General features: G+C 45.6%; 2 protein-coding genes across 4 annotated transcripts; both read left to right on the top strand.

The window, feature by feature from the left end:
- Positions 1 to 1475: 1475 nt before the first annotated feature.
- On the top strand, positions 1476 to 3232 carry LOC111079021 (general transcription factor IIH subunit 2). Its single transcript, XM_022374008.2, has 3 exons — positions 1476 to 1626; positions 1693 to 2034; positions 2098 to 3232. The coding sequence occupies exons 1-3, from the start codon at positions 1562 to 1564 to the stop codon at positions 3017 to 3019; spliced, it is 1329 nt and encodes a 442-aa protein (XP_022229700.1). The 5' UTR covers positions 1476 to 1561; the 3' UTR covers positions 3020 to 3232.
- A 160-nt stretch (positions 3233 to 3392) lies between these two features.
- LOC111079019 (cationic amino acid transporter 3) lies at positions 3393 to 16416 on the top strand. Of its 3 annotated transcripts, none has more exons than XM_022374007.2 (4): positions 3393 to 3499; positions 13587 to 14204; positions 14276 to 14788; positions 14851 to 16416. In XM_022374007.2, the coding sequence occupies exons 2-4, from the start codon at positions 13589 to 13591 to the stop codon at positions 15555 to 15557; spliced, it is 1836 nt and encodes a 611-aa protein (XP_022229699.2). In that variant the 5' UTR covers positions 3393 to 3499; positions 13587 to 13588; the 3' UTR covers positions 15558 to 16416. The 3 variants fall into 3 exon arrangements, with proteins under 3 accessions (XP_022229699.2, XP_022229698.2, XP_022229697.2); XM_022374006.2 differs by lacking the exon at positions 3393 to 3499 and adding an exon at positions 6545 to 6806; XM_022374005.2 differs by lacking the exon at positions 3393 to 3499 and adding an exon at positions 11328 to 11507.
- Positions 16417 to 16904: the final 488 nt, after the last annotated feature.

Genomic DNA, 16904 nt, shown 5'->3' with positions numbered 1-16904 from the left:
AATCAATTTCAACACATATTTTGCTAGCCTGTCACAAAACTCTTACACGTGCGTACTTTCTTCTGTAGTTTCACAAATAATGCAGAGCTTCAAATGCCCGACCAAGAGTGTAGTGGACCTTTCCGTTCGTACACATAAATTAGCACTTGCTAAGCCAATCGCGTGGCGTGGTGAGTTAATTTACCGATATGGTAACTTTGTGCACCCTGATGTTATTCAATAAATTTAAATTAAATATTTTAAATCTCAAGATTGCACCCTGTTAATATTTGTATAATTATAGTTGTAAAATTGGCGTAGTGTAAATAATTTACCGACTAATTTGGATGGGTAAAATATTTAACCAATGCAAGGATTGGCAACCCTCGACGTTATGTTTTGGCGCTGCCTCAGTGTGTACACACTTTTATGCATGTTTTAAACAGCGTAGAAACTTCCGTTTTTAAGGTAAAAGATATCGTGGTAAATATCTTTGTAAGCAAAGTAAATGATAAATATACAAGGATATTTTAAATGTTTAAGTAGAACGGGGTATGGTGGGTTAAATTCCTCTTTCCCTCGGTATATTATGAAAATGAGAAGGTATATTTTGGTATATTTCTGAGGTTCCAGTCAAATCACATATTTATCTTTCAATATATTAAGATATATCTTAAATTGAGATTGAAGTGAGTAGGTGAGGGAGGGTGCAGAGCTCACACGCTTGTGTGATTTTATTTAAAAGAACCACAAAACTTAAATCACACTAAGATGAGTAATAAATAAAAACGGAATATCAAAATCGAGGAATAACAACGCATCTTATCGTGTCCGTCAGTATATTTACGGTATATTATTTAATTAATAATATACTTTTCAAAGTGACCGCCAAACTCCATTTAGCGCATTTTTCTTCTTGCGAAACAAATTTTTTTCTTCTTCTTCTTTTTAGCGGATTTTTTTTAGGGCTGCCAGGTTAGTTTAAACGGGTCACAAAATATCATGGTATGGTAGCCCACAGCAACTACGAATTGCACCAGTCTGGCAACGCCACAAAGTGACGTCACATTCGTTTTATGTTGTTTTTGTTTGAACCTTAATATGTAAATAATCCAATAAAAAGGACTTCTGAAAACTTGCCAATCTTGTAGAAAATTTATGTATCTATCGGATAAAATTATTTGCTTAGGGCTGAGTGGGTTAACTAACTAGTAATATTAAACCGAATATCAAAATTATGGAATACGATTTCAATCAATAAAATTGAACGTTAACCCATTGTCGACCAGAGGGCTATTTAATATTTCCACGAAATTTATATAACTTTAACATATTTTACGCATTACAGGTGAAAGATGTCGGTGGTCATTTTTGTTTTTTAAGTAAAGAGGAGGATGGAGCTACAAGGATCCTAAACAGAAAGTATTATTTTCCGCGGTTGTTAAAGGGTTAAAGGGTGCTCGACTTTTTAAATAAAGAGGTGTTAAGGGGGTTAAGTCTCGTTTGATCGCCGCCCTGGTTTTCTGCCCTGGCTATGGAAATACAAATTAAAAAACAAAACAAGAAAATTAAGTAAAATATCATGGCTGACGACGACCGAGATGATCAGAAGGAGTACCGCTGGGAGACGGGATATGAGAAGACATGGTAACAATATTGTTTAATAAATTATAAATTTCTTTCAACTCAACTCAATGTGGTGCAACTTTTCAGGGAAGCCATCAAGGACGACGAGGATGGGCTGCTGGATGGGGCAATCGCGGATATTATCCAGAAGGCCAAGCGTCAGCGGCAGGCGCAAAAGGCAAAACAGAATCGTCTGGGAATGATGCGCCACCTATTCATCATACTCGACTGCTCCGAGTCGATGAGCGTGCCCGATCTGAAGCCCACGCGGCTACGCTGCACCCTCAAGCTGCTGGATCAGTTCATCGAAGAGTTCTTCGACCAGAACCCCATTAGCCAGATGGGTATTATTGCTCTAAAAGCGAAGCGGGCTGAGAAAATAACCGAACTGACCGGCACCTCGCGGGTGCATCTTAAGGCACTGGAAGGGTAAGTAAAGGCTTAGTACCACACATGCCATGGCCATCGTTTTAATCCTTTCGTTTGTCTTAGCCTAGCCAATGTGCCATTGACCAGCGAGCCCTCGCTGCAGAACGGCTTGGATTTGGCATTGAAAACGCTCAAAGTTGTGCCCTCGCATGCTTCGCGGGAGATTGTCATCGTGATGGGCTCCCTCACCACCTGTGATCCCGTGGACATTAATCTAACTATCGATGAGCTGAAGAAGGAGGGCATACGCTGTTCGGTCATCTCATTGTCGGCAGAGATTCATATTGCCCGCTATTTGACCCAACAGACAAGGGGAACATTCGGCGCTGTCCTGGACGATGCTCATTTTCGGGATCAACTTATGTCGCAGGTGGATCCGCCGCCTGCGGCCAAGACGCAGCACAACTCCCTCATCCGTATGGGCTTTCCGCACTCCAAGAACGAGGTGGAGGGCAAGGATGCACCGCTCTCGATGTGCATGTGCCACATAGAGAATCTGGAGGAGCCCAGCGAGCTCTGCACCACCGGACACCACTGTCCGCAATGCAATAGCAAGTATTGCGAACTGCCCGTCGAGTGTCAGTCGTGTGGTCTCACGTTGGTCTCGGCGCCACATCTTGCCCGCTCGTACCACCACCTGTTCCCGGTGCCCAACTTTGATGAAATTCCGTTCGAGTCGTTGCCGAAAGCCTCCTCGGATCGTGGCGGCACCGGAACCACGGAATGCTACGCCTGCATGAAACTCTTTGTCCCAGTCGCAGACAAGACGGTTTTCAAGTGCGGCTTCTGCAAGCAGTTCTTCTGCCTCGATTGTGACATCTTCATTCACGACACCCTGCACGCCTGTGTGGGCTGTAACACCATTCCAGGCGTCGATGGACTGGTCTACCAGCAAAGCTCCAAGTCCGTCTCGGACTCTCACCAGCAGCAGGCGCATGATGTGCACCCAGGGACGTCCAAGCAGCGTGTACAGTTCAACATTTAACTAACCATTCGCGCATATCTCATCATCTGCACTGTAAATAGTTCCTTAACTAAAAAAACTCCATCGTAGCATAGGGCGTATACACACACACACACACACACACACACACACCGACCGATACAGTTCAATTCATGTTCGTTCGTGTTTTGCTTCATTATAAAAAGTTTGCTCTTTTTGGTCTGGCTAATAAACGTGAAGGTGAACTAAACGCAGAATCTATATGGCTGTGCCCATTAACATTCATAGTTAATTTTTTGCTTGTTTGCTGCTGCGATTCACGGATTCACTGTGCCAACCGGGCGGACTTTTGTCTAGACTCTAGAGCCCGCTTGAGTTCATCGCCAGCGCTCGAAGCATTCGGTTGGGTTGTGTTTTTTATATTTTCTGTTTTGTTTTGTTTTCGTTTGATTTGATTCCAAAGCTCTCGCGGCTTCCACAGGTGTTCTCTGTGATCTGTTTGTTGTCTGACGTCTGAACAAGGTACGGAGTAATAATAATAACGCGTTGGTGTGTGAAGAGTCAAGAGCCAGCCCAGAGCCCCTGAGCCCCGACCCCCAGAGAGTTTTGAGTTTGTTTTGGAGTCCGAAGCAGAGATAATACATATGCGTACTCTATGGCACCCATAAATAATTATGGCGCTGCTTTAAACTAGTATTTAACTGGTTTCATCTGAGTCAAACCACCAACATCATTGATCAATTTATTACGGGTTGAAAGCTGATTTGAATGAAGAGTTTCGAGTGAGACACTGGCATGCAGGTCCTAAAACTTGCACAGTTCTAAGACAATATATTGGACTTGCCTTTATTAAGCTTGGATCTGTAATATGTATGTACATCTGAAATATAGATTGCCATAGCCATTGAAAAACTGTACTTACCTTCTGTGTCCTTCCCAGTTCATTTGTTGTAATATTCGTTCATTGAAGCTGATTTAAAACGCAAATCGCAGTTAAACGACTGGCAGACAGACAGCCCAGTCTATCCAGTTAATTACCGACTATCCCAGTAGCATACCTGCATATACCCCACTTATTTCCACACATGCTCGTACCGAGTAGTATTCGCGGAATAAAGACATTTCCGCGTTGTGGGGCCAAACAATAAAAAAGTCAAGCGAGAAATCACAAATCGCCCCGTGATAATTGTGTGTGAAAGTGGAATGAATCAGATAAAAATAAATAAATATCACTCTCGTTTTTGTCAATGGTCTTGTGACAATTCGCGACAATTAAAAGCATATTGTGTCAGGGCCTAATTGAAGCACCAAGAAATTCGTGGGCGCTTCAGGTCTCTACCATCTACCATCATCATCATTTGGAAAATTGCATAGGCAAATATTTTGCACAGAAGGCAGAGCGAGGAGTAGGCGGCGTCTATGAAATGAACGCTGCCCGAACGCTAACCGAAATTTGGTCGTAATAATAATTTATGCAGAAATAGCCTGAAAGTGTGTTCTCTAATTTACGAGGCTTGTTGGCCAAAAGGAAACAAGGAAAAGCCAAAGGGAGGCGGCCGTCGTGGCAGACTTTGATGCTGAAAACTTTTCTGCGGCTAATCACTTGTTAAGTAATTTGTTACGGCATGTTCGGTAGCAAAAGGGTTGGATCCCGGCAGCGCCCAGCAACGCAACCCATGTAGAAACATCCCACCATCGATGGATTGGTATTTTCCCTGGGGCAAAGTTATTTGCATTGTTTAGAAGTTAGTTGGGGAAATTGTTGTGAATATTAATATAAATACACTCTCTTGCAATTTGCAATCACTGATTAAAATATGATGTCTGCGAAATTGACTTCAAAAGCTACAACTAATTTGCGAATTCAAGAGATGAATAATTACACGAGTAGCACATACATAGTATGTACATATGTACATACCTCAGAGGCAATCAAATACTTAACATATAAGACGGAAGTTATGCAAGTCCCATTAGCAGTTTCGCTTTCTGGATGGGCTGGGATGGGCTTGGCCCCAGCCCCTCCATGTGATGTCGAGCCCATTTCTGGTGGGGTCTGGGTTTAATTTTAAATATTGCTAAATGAATAAATTAATTGAATAAAGGGGCAATCCAATTAGCAAGTTTTCAGCGTAAATGAGAAATGGTTTCTTGTATCGAAATATAATTTAATTAATATCAAAACACCAGCCGACTCTACAGTGCAGTTGTTTGGGCTTGGGGGATTGTTTATAAATACATTACATTAATTTACTCACAAATAGATATTAATCATTCTAGTGGTTGTTTTTTTTTATCTTCTGTGCATCATACAATTTTTAAATTATTAACAATCTATGAAAAGCCACAAACAAGAATTCCGCTTTCATTTCTCAAAACAAAACAAAAACACATCATCAACAGACGGAAAATAGCTTCCGGCCAATTGAAATGAAATTGATAATCCTATTTCCCGCCACCCACCACCCCCCACCCATCCATCGCATTCATTCAGCTATCCATTCAGTCCATCCTCCTTCCAACGTACAGAAAAAATATGACAAGGATTTAACAAAAACGAGAAGGAACGTGTGAGTCGCTTCTGGGGACGCGACTCTACTGATACCCGTACTTAGTCAGTATTTACATTTTTGAGATAATTTTTTAGAATTTTAGAATTAAAAAATAAAATTTTAAATTTTACATTTTTTTTTGCTGCATATGTTACCTACATCTACTGTGTATATTTTCTAATATACCCCTTAACTCTTTTTTGAGTACGGGTATAAAAACATTAAATAAACCTCGATTAATGTCGGTAAATGGAGTTTTTTCTTCTTTCTTTCTGTTTTTTTTTTTTTTGTTGGCTTACCTCCAAACGCAATTATGCAATAAATGCTTCACAATGTTTGCACAACTTTTTAATTATAAATGTTGAATTACTAATTTGCGAATGCGGCGCCGAATGCAAATCTGCGAACGGCTTGAGGGAGTGCAAGCCCAGCCCCCGTCTCTCTGTACTAAAGGTATATGTATACTTTAGTTAGTAGCTGCAGTTTAATTGCAGCTTACAACGGGCGGTGATAGCCTTAACCCGTTTTCCATGAAGCGTGGCCGCACCACCTGGGCTAAAACCGAACACCGCCCGGGAAAACACCAATGCAGCAGGCGTTGGGGCTGTGGTGTCTGCCATTTGAGCGTTTGAAAAACTTTAGGAGTTACGCACTTGCAGCATTGCAACAGATGGATACTTATTGGGGCAATTCGCATATTTAATCTGGCAATAGATTCGAATTGAAAGATTATTTCCATTCAGGCACATGATCAGATAAGTCGGCAGTTGGCTGATCTATGTATATGAAAGGCTTCTAGGGTTAATACAGCTTTGGCAATGCCATGCTATTAAGAGATGAAATAACTGTAAGCAGATCTATTGCCATTACGCTCTGACACCCGGCCTGCATCATCTGATCATCAATGCTCGCTCATCTGGTTATTGGTTTCCCCTTTATCTTCTCCTTCTCCATCTCCATCGCCTGCCTGGCTCTCTGTCTGCGGTTACAGATCTTAATTGCAGTTTGTTTAGCGTAATAAAGGCCGCACAGCCGTGTGCGCTGGCAGCAGTTCGTGTTCAATAAATGTAATCTTTTTTTGTCCCTTCGCTTTCGGTTCGATCTCGGGGTTTTATGTATAAAATAAGGCGCGAATGATAAACGGATAATACTTCGATTAAAGTGCCGTCGCGTGACTGTCGTTTGTGTTGGCTTTTCTGTAATCTTACGCGGAGTTGCCTGCTGCTGCTCTACCATATAATAAAATACGAAACGAATCTGCAACGGAGGGTACTACGGTAATTCCACCACGTTTATTCCGGTTTCAGAGAGTTTTTATATACATGGGTCTCTCCGAGAGACCTTTGCTTTGCTTTTTTTATTCAAAATTTTGGTTATTCTTTTTGTTTTTTTTTTTGCATTTTTTATTCACATTTTCGGATCTTGCTTATTGTTTTTATTGGACTTTCCTTTTGATTTTGTATTCCACGCATTTGTGTCATAAATGACATCATTTAAAGTTCTTTTTTTTATTGTACAAAGAGAGATGTACACGAACATATACATACATACATATGTATATATGTATGGATATTGAATTGTATATCTGTAGTGCTTTTTATTGTTTTGTAGTTTGTATTTTCTGTCTATACATTGGAAGGTCACCCACAATCCCATCATTAACGACTTAAAATTAGAAGTGGAGCCTCTGCTTAATGCTGATCCATTCCAACCGTATTAATGATCATTCATTTGGCTTTAGCCTAAAACCAGTTCCCTTCCGGCACTGTGATTTATGGAGAGAACCTCCTCAAAGTACTTGCTATCACTGCAAAAACACCAAAGCACAAAAACCCTCTTCGAATATAAACCCAATGATAACGTGAAAAGAAATAGGCCTCATGGCAACTGTGGAGGTGGGGGGTGCACACAGAAACCACAGAAACTGACCGATAAAATAATACTGACAGGGTTTACACAAGTGAAGATTTCGTTGTGTTTCGGCCAATATAGAAAATCTCCATCAACTGATTGCCATATAAATATTGTTCTGAGAATAGGAGCCACGAGTCGTGAGCCAAGCATTTCCAATTGGAAATATGTGCACTAAATATAAACGATATCTGAATGGGGGCTTACATTGTAATCGCTGACTGGTGATAACCTACCATTGCAAGTACACTTGGAGAACGATTACACGGATTGGGGCTCTCGGTATTCCATTTGAGTTGGTTTTTAGCGCGCACCCCCCCGACACACACACAAACACACACAGATTCCCATCTCCATAATTAGCCCGGCTGAGTAACCCTTGCGACTGCGTTTGCATTGCGAATGTCAAGTCAAGAAAAGTTCCGTTCCCCACTGGAACCCCAAGCAGAGCAGTCAAATAAAAAATGCAAGCGCATGCGGCGGGGCGGGGCGGGCCGGGGCGGCTTCAAAGTCACAAACAATTTGCAAGCCACACTGAGCACTCAACAAGCCGCATTAAAATACAGCCCATTGTTGTGGCAGCCATCTCCCGGACTTCCCCCGACTCCCCCCACAATCCAATGCTCACCTGACAACCAGCTAATAAAAATTGTTAATATTATAAAGTACCACGGCACAATGTTCTACTCCAGTCAAACTGAAACTTTTCGAAACAAAAAAAGCAAAAACAAAAAACAACAACAAATAAAAATGGCCATTCATATTCGAGTATAATGCGCGTAGCGTTTATTGTGCATACAACATTTAGGCGAGGATTCTCCAGGCGAGTTCAGTGACTCGCGGAGTGTAATAAAGAGGCAGGCTAGGAGGGGGGCAAAAGTAATCTCCGTAATTATAGATGGGTGAATGGGCAGCGTTCTCTACCGTTTGGGTCGCGAAAATAGATGGCTGCTATCAGTCCGCCTGGAAAAGATATCGTTTTTGCAACAATTTATTTTGGCGTTCTGCTGGCACTAGAAAGGCAGTATGTAGTACTACAACGAAACACTCTTCACTTATCACAGCCAATTCACTGTCTCTTCATTTGGACATTCTTCGTGTCAACACAGACGCCGACATCCTACCGGACAGATAACGCCCACCCCCGTGCCATGTTCTGTGCTGTAGATAATGTGTGGCAAACTGGGGCGATATTCATAGTGTCTCCCTCTCACTCTCACTCCCCACTCCCCATTCCCGCTATCATTCCCTCGCTCTCTCTCCGGTTATCATGGGAATATCGCTGAGTCGAGCCATGTAGAGTGCAGCTATTAGCCTGGCTCTTATCTCGAGGAGTCTTGCCGAATGGATGGAGGGCCTACTTTAATTGCATCAGATACTCGTAGACGATTTAGACGTATGAAATTATATGGCCCCGCAGGCCGACTTTGCACTAAGCCAACGCATGGAGTGCCTTCTGCTACGTCAAGAATTCTCGGGCGATTAATCTCCAGAAGTGTCAGGCCACAAGCGAAAGATAATATAGCTATGAACGAATATACATATACATACATATATTCGAGAACTCAGGCGATTATACTTAAAAATTTTCGGTTAATTTTTATGGACCGTCTGGGTGGATGTTATAAACCCCCCCAACTGATGCCATCTACCACTACAGGAAAGATGAAATAAAATTGGCAAAAATATTTATAATTCACACAGGATTATTGTGGGCCATAAAAAGGAATTGCAAAATGCGTAAATAACTATTTATGGAGCGTGCTTCAAAACCAGTGCAAGGGCCATATAAATGGACCTCTCGATTAGGCAAAAATTCCTGGGCAGAATGTCTGCAACGGGAAGTCGTAAAGCTCAACCGTCCACCGGTTGAGCGATGCGATCATAAATTAAAGCAGGGCAAACAAATATCGTACAATGTTGGACAGGACTCATAAATCAATTGGGCCACATGCACTGTGCACCCCCCAGCCAAAATCCCCAAAAAGAGATATCGGCTTCATATTTGATCTACGAAGTAGGCGAAATTCGTTGTTGGTGTTGTTGGTGTACAGGGGATATGATTATCCATGGGGACTTAACAGCACCCCATGCTGCGAAAAAGGTGTGAAAATGTTTATCAAAGAGTTTGCTCAATGGGAAGATCAAATATTTGCTAGTAATCGAACATAAATTAGCAATCAATTAGGCCATCTTACGGCCGGTGACTGTGATTTGATTTGTTGATCAAACCAAAGTGACGTCACAGAGCGATGCTACTGACGTCAAAATGAAGTGTTAACTGAATGTAGAGTGGAGTGGCACCACTCTGTGTGGAACAGACAGTCGCCAAATAGAGACGTTTGGGATATCGTTAGGTTAGTCACAAATTAGATGCCACCACCACCACCCACCCACCGCTTGAAAGATTTCAAATCTCAGCTACGAGTTTTTCGTATCTGTGGGATATGCTTCAGTTGTTGCGGGGGTGGGGGCGGGGCGGGTTTCATCGTGTTGCAGCAAACTAGGCCTACTACTTACATATATACCTATATACCTACTATAGACCAACAAAACGAGATTTTTTAGATGTTTTGCGGCGGCTTCGTTGATTTGTTTTTCAAGTTTGACTAGACCCCACAGCCACAGCCACCGCCACCGCCACCGCCGCAGGCCATAGCCAATAGCCTCAGACCCAGCCCCAGCCCCAGACCCAGCCGGTCTCCGCGTGGCTGCTGCCACACTGCTTTGAGCCGAGCTTTTCACTCGAGAAGTATTTTTGACAAGTCATTGGTCTGGCCCGAGGCTGCGTCTCCGTTTGCGTCTCTCTAGGCAGACCATCGCGTTTTTTAATGGTTTTTCAACGCGTAAGCATATCGAAGGCGGGCGGCGGGCGGCGGGGAAGGACGTGATGTTGCTCAAAGTCTCATTTCATTCAATGGTCGCCCAATCCGCATGGAAAATAACCAAAGGTAAATGTGAAAACTGTTTGGTAAGTGCGACCAGCTGCGCCCCCACAACTGTTTCCAGAACGATCGAAACATGCCGCCTGCCGTCTCGAAGTCAGCTCTTTGGCTGGGCGCTTCCCGCACCGCCCAACTGTGTCAAGGTCGAACGGCAGTCCACGTCTCATTGTAGGTCTCGATCAGTGTCAAGCGGGTACAGCGGCCTGCATTCTGAACGCATTCGCCGCCGCCGCTTACAAGTGTTACACTCTGAATTCATGGCCTGGCCTGGCCTGGCCACAGGTGGAGCGAGCGCATAGTTCGGGGTATTCGGGGTACGCTGCGAACGTGTCTGAATGTTCAGCGGGGCGAGCGGCTATCAGAAGACCTAAAAGTGGGCTGTAAATGTCTTGCTTCACACACACACACACACACAGTGATATGTGGCAGCCTCAAATGCTAACGACTCTCGCGTCGAGGGCTGGCTAATCAATGGCACGAGCGCTGACAGCCAGTCCAGAAACAATCGTAAAACAATGGCCAAAACACGGGGCTTATCGGGCGGTGACGTCAGGAATGGATGAGGCACGATTAGGGCCCACCTGCTTAAATACCTACAGCACAGTTATTATCGGTGCGATTTATGGTATGTAGATTTATGTAATTGGGCTTCGTTCGTGTTCGTGTTCGTGTACTTCAAGTGCTTCAAATCGGGACTAAGGCCCGATCGCGCCCTCCCCATTAAATCGGATTTAACCGGAAACATCCACGAACTGCGCTGCGCTGGCGCTGGCGATGGCGATGGAGTCGGCGTCGGCGTCGCTGCTTTCGTTTTGGGAAAAAGTTGTTAACAATATTTTTGCCCGACGTTGGCCAAGCAGCAGCAGTAGCAGCAGCACCGAGCAGCACCGAGCTGAGCAGAGCAGAGCGTCAAAAGCGAAATCCAAAGCTTTAACCGTTCCAACGCCAGCGGCCCCACGATCAGAAACACTTTGGAGCGCGTCGCGCGCGGTAACTTGATCGGCAGTTAGTTAGTTAGTTAGTTCGTTTTTTTAACCCACAAAACAAACAGTTTCCCACCGATCGGTGTCTCGAGTGTGACCAAAGTGAAACCAAACCGCGAGCAAAGAAAAGAGCTAAAAAGTATGTGTAAATGCCAGGCGATGTCGAGAGGAGGTCCTGTCCTGTCCTCCTGCTCGTCCTGCTCCTCCTCTTCGTTCTTTTTCTCGCGCTAATCCCAAACAGCCCAGGCCCAAGCCCAAGCCTAAGCCTAAGCCAAGCGAGCGAGCGAGCAGCCAAATCCCACCTAATTAGTGGGGGGAATTATTGTTTATATGGCCCGAAGTCTCGAACCGACCTAAAGCAAAGAGAATGATCATAAAGTATACAATATGCGGTGATTATAAAATTGTGCAATTTATAATTGCCAACTGCTGGGGCCCCCAAGCCGCCCGTGTGTGTGTGTGTTTTTATCAAAGGAACAAGAAAAATAACGAAATAAAAAAATATAATAAAAAATACTAAGAGGAATGCGGCCCGTACCGGCCCGGCCCGGGCTAACTCCCTCCAGATGACTGACTGACCACGCAGTGGCAGCATGTTCGAGGAAGTTTCTTGGGCTCCCCAAGTTCCCCCCCGTTACCCCTTATATGCCACAAAAATTTGCATAAAACTCGAACCGATATTCTGACTCGATTGCCAGCCGTCTATTCCCATGACAGATTTGAATTAATTGGGCTTTGGAGTGACCTATAAACTGGTCAGCCGCATACACGATTGACCTTCGCTCCGATGATTTAACATTAATATCACGCAGCCCTAACACTCGGGGATAGGCTTTCGGCTAAGCCTTTGTCCGGTAGATAGGCCATTGGAAACAGGTATTGGCTCTTAGCCCAGCTTTGTAGCCAGACAGACCCTGACCCTGATACGTCTGTGTTCGTGTGGAAAAACTTGGGAAAAGCGAAAGCCTTAGCGATCGCTATCTGAAAGGAGTTTACTTTCGCTGCGCTGCCCTTGAAATCGGCGAGAGACTCTTGAATGGAGAGTCGCTCTATTAGCCCTCGTATTAACACCGATTTCTCGGTGCTAATCAGCCTTTCAATCCCCGATAAGATAACACAACAGGCAGGCGCGTGCTCGTCGAGAACCCGATGGGCAGCAGGGAGCCTTATCAGGATTACTAAGAGGTCGAAATTATTACACTTTAAACCCACGATGGGGGTTGGGTAAAACCAAATACGAGTAGGTAGTACCACGAAATGGGTTCTTGATTGGGACAAGACATATCGGTAATATATGACCCTACTGGGTGTTGATAGCCGATTAATCCGATGGGATTACATTCGAGGAAAATGCTGGAATGGAATACCTCCTCGATTGCGTTTCGCTTGTGGTTTAATCTCCACACATAAATAATCAACCATTATCGCAGCTCCGTTACTAACTGGCAAATCGGTTGGAGCACAATCGAGAGATGGCGAAATATCTCTGGCATTGCGTTCCCCGCCCTCAGCGGTGTCTATCTGTGTGACTCGTTAGACATTGTAAGACGTCTGCTATGACTTTGTATTCCTGATTTGATTTACTAGCTGACACATCAATTGCTATATGGTGGGCTATTTCTAGCATCACGTTTTCCACAGCTTATAAACCGCATTCGTACCCCAACCCCTACCTGTACCCGCACTCGTATAGTTCATCAATTATTCTCGTTGAAAGCGAGCGGCAAAAAAAGGCCCAAGTCGGTGACAGTCGGTGGAGTACATTGAACAGACATTAATTAAACGAGTATGTACATATGTTATTGCTCTTTCCCCTCGACCTGTTCCCAGTAGCGAGTTGCGACTTAAGAGTTACGATTTACTCCGCAGTGAATCAGTGTCACAAAGACAAAGACAAAGACACAGAAACAGAAACAGAAAGACAGACAACAAATGTTATTAGGGCTGGCGAAATATGGGCTGGGGGTATGGTATACGTACATATCGGGGCTTCTATCAGGACAGACCGAGAGTTCTGGCTCTGTTTCTCTAGCTGTTGTCACAGCCGCATTGAAGAACCGAACCACTTGTCGAGATATGCCAGCTAGCCCCAACCCCAACCCAAACCCCAACCCCTACCCAAAATCCATTGTGTGGCTGCCATTGTCGCGATTAGATATGCTGAGGAACATGACCTGGACAATGTCTAACTGATCTTTTCTACTGATCTTTCTTTTAGCAATGGCGAAATTCTGGAATGCACTTACCCGCCGCAAAACGGACGACGTCCACGAAAGCGAGTCCCAGCTGGCGCGTGTCCTCAATCTGTTGGATCTGACGGCCCTCGGCGTGGGCAGTACACTGGGCCTGGGCGTCTATGTGCTGGCTGGACAGGTGGCCTACAACATAGCCGGTCCGGCGGTCACAATATCCTTCCTCATCGCAGCCGTCGCATCCGCCTTTGCGGGCATTTGCTATGCCGAATTTGCGGCACGCGTGCCCAAAGCAGGCAGCGCCTATGTGTACAGCTATGTGACCATTGGCGAGTTTGTGGCCTTCACCATTGGCTGGAATCTGATCCTGGAGTATGTCATTGGCACTGCTTCGGTGGCGCGTGGCCTGAGCGGCTACTTTGATGCGCTGATCGACAACAACATGTCGAAGGCGCTGAATGGGTCGATGCACATGAACGTTGACTTCTTGGGCGACTATCCGGACTTTCTGTCCTTCGGTATGGTCCTGCTGCTGGCCGGTATCCTGGCCTTTGGCGCCAAGGAGTCCAGTTTCCTGAACAACATCTTCACCTGCGTCAATCTGGTGACGATCTGCATTGTTCTGGTTGCCGGATCCATGAATGGTGAGTGCATTGAGTGGTGCGGTGCGGTGCTCTTGTCTCGGCCGATACTCATTTCTAATGCTTTCGCACAGCCAATAGCGACAACTGGCGCATCCCCCAGGACCAGGTGCCCGAGGGATTCGGCACGGGTGGCTTCATGCCATTCGGCATTGCCGGCGTGATGGCCGGAGCGGCCAAGTGCTTCTTCGGCTTTGTGGGCTTCGACTGCATTGCCACCACGGGCGAGGAGGCCATCAATCCCAAGCGCAACATTCCGCTGTCGATCGTCATCTCGCTGATCATCATCTTCCTGGCCTACTTCGGTGTCTCCACGGTGCTGACAATGATGCTGCCGTACTACCTGCAGGACAGGGACGCCCCGTTCCCGCACGCCTTCGACGCCGTCGGCTGGATCACCATCAAGTGGATCGTGACTATCGGAGCGGTGTTCGCCCTGTGCACCAGCCTCCTGGGCGCCATGTTCCCGCTGCCCCGCATCCTGTACGCCATGGGAAACGACGGCATCCTCTTCAAGCGGCTCTCCAAGGTGCATCCCTACACGAAGACGCCGCTGATTGCCACCGTTGTCTCGGGCCTCTTTGCATGTGAGTTGCATGCCCACGCGGCCTCAATTGAATTTCGCTGACTGTGTTGTTTCTCCTGGCAGCTGTCATGGCGATGCTGTTCAACCTGGATCAGCTGGTGGACATGATGTCCATCGGCACCCTGCTGGCCTACACCATTGTGGCCATTTGTGTGCTGGTGCTGCGCTACCAGGACGAGGACATGACTAAGCTGGTGTCGGTGAAGGCGCCCAATGTGCTGCGGCAGTTCTTCAACGGCAACTCGTATCGGGAACCGAACACCATGACCTCCGGCATCACCAAGATCGGCATCGTTGTCTTCGCCATCGTGTGCCTGGTGTGGTGCTCCCTGCAGAAGGTCTTCGATCTCAGCAGCACCGGTGGCATTGTGTCGCTGAGTCTGCTGGGCGTGGTGCTGATCCTCATTGGCGTGATCATTGGCATGCAGCCCGTGTCGACCATTGAGCTGACCTTCAAGGTGCCGCTGGTGCCGTTCGTGCCATGCCTGAGTGTCTTTGCCAATCTGTACCTGATGTTCCAGCTGGACCTCAACACCTGGATACGCTTCCTCATCTGGATTGTGATCGGCTATGTGATCTACTTCTGCTATGGACTGCGTAACTCCACACAGATCACCAGAAATCGCAATCACGCCGAGGTGGCGGCCAATGCCCTGCAGCAGCAGAGCGATGCATATATTGGCCAGCACGAGAATCGCGGCTTTGAGCCCGACTTTAAGGTGGAGAATGGCGTCAAGCTGCCACCGCACGAGTACTCCGAGAAGCTTTAAGCCCACAGAAGCAGCCAAAAGTATTATAGGTTCCTTTTTGTTACCCCCCAACCGACAGCCCAACCCCTCCCCCCTTAAACTTCATATACATACGCCTCGACATTTTCTCTTGAATAGAACAAAGACTCTTGCCTTCCTAGCTAGCACGTGTATGTGAGAGAGATGAATAGATTGCGCATAAAAATTAAATGGATCCGCACTCCCCCGACCCCCTCCCCAACTATCCCCATCCCCCCCCCCCCAGCACACCGCACACCTACACATCTATCGCTGCGGATCTGTTATTTTTATGCGCCACACACGCTTCGTAAGCGACTTCTAGAGAGAGCTCCAGTACCCAGACTCTGTTTAACCATTTTTAACATTTATTTTACCAGATTATCCCATCCAACTTTGAACTCTTTTAACTCTTTTAACTCTTTTAACTGTTTGCTGCGCTAAATTCCCCCTATGAATCCCCCCCCCCTCTTCGCAATGCCCCATTTTGTTGTGATATTTGTAAATGTGTATACCCTTACCCACATATGTATATACTGTATGTATGTATGTATGTATGTGTATGTATAGAGCTATAATGATCCCATATTTGTATATTTTGTGTCACAATTAATGTAAATGAAATACGGTAGCAAACTACTATTTTATGTATGTCAGATGCAGTCGCAGTCGCAGTTGCAGTTGCAGCTGCAGATGCAGTCGCCTGCACTTAGTATTTAAGCTCTTTAGCCGCTCTAAGCCCTTTTCCACATTTGTTTAATATTTTGCCAAAAACCAGAAACGAATTTGCCCCCGCCCCACCCACACCCACATTACTTGCTTGTTTAATAAAATCCAAATGTTGTTCATCACAAAACGGATGAGAGATATTTAATTGAAATTGTTCTGTCTTATTGGTTGGCTTGTGCCGGGGATTGGATTATGCGATGCACCCAACGTACTTACCTATGGGTCTTCTTTTCTGCTCTACCAAATATTTATCCAGGAAGAGGGTCCAGGTCTACTGGGTCCCCGGAGTGCGTCTGTTTCAGGCTCTCACAGATTGTGCAGCCGCTCTTCCATATGCATTTTGTGTGTTTTTGTTTGTTGGCAACTCGCACTGGACTCCGACTCTGACTCTGACTCTGACTGCGATTGCGACTCCACATTGTGTGCTAACCAGCTTAGTTAAATGGCAAAGAATCTAGACTCCCCACTCGGCTTCTCCTCTAATTTCTAAGCCTGGGAGAACTTGAAGAGTAAATAGTCGGTGCGGGTCGAAAAAATTCGCAACTCGGAGCCAAAAAGCCAGACAAAAGTTGCTTGGGGATAATGTAAGCAAGCACAAGCGTAGAGAGCCACACACAGAGA

Source organism: Drosophila obscura, unplaced genomic scaffold, assembly GCF_018151105.1.
Source record: "Drosophila obscura isolate BZ-5 IFL unplaced genomic scaffold, ASM1815110v1 contig_170, whole genome shotgun sequence".
In the NCBI taxonomy this organism is placed as follows: Eukaryota; Metazoa; Arthropoda; class Insecta; order Diptera; family Drosophilidae; genus Drosophila; species Drosophila obscura.
This window is presented reverse-complemented; position numbering and strand designations above follow the sequence as displayed.

What these genes read in the sequence shown, in the direction of transcription:
- LOC111079019 (XM_022374007.2), top strand. Translation starts at nt 13,589, where the DNA reads ATGGCGAAATTCTGGAATGCACTTACCCGCCGCAAAACGGACGACGTC. An exon ending in GGTTGCCGGATCCATGAATG is followed by an intron (nt 14,205 to 14,275) that starts GTGAGTGCATTG and finishes GCTTTCGCACAG; the next exon opens with CCAATAGCGACAACTGGCGC. An exon ending in TGTCTCGGGCCTCTTTGCAT is followed by an intron (nt 14,789 to 14,850) that starts GTGAGTTGCATG and finishes TTCTCCTGGCAG; the next exon opens with CTGTCATGGCGATGCTGTTC.
- LOC111079021 (XM_022374008.2), top strand. Translation starts at nt 1,562, where the DNA reads ATGGCTGACGACGACCGAGATGATCAGAAGGAGTACCGCTGGGAGACG. An exon ending in ACGGGATATGAGAAGACATG is followed by an intron (nt 1,627 to 1,692) that starts GTAACAATATTG and finishes GCAACTTTTCAG; the next exon opens with GGAAGCCATCAAGGACGACG. An exon ending in CATCTTAAGGCACTGGAAGG is followed by an intron (nt 2,035 to 2,097) that starts GTAAGTAAAGGC and finishes CGTTTGTCTTAG; the next exon opens with CCTAGCCAATGTGCCATTGA.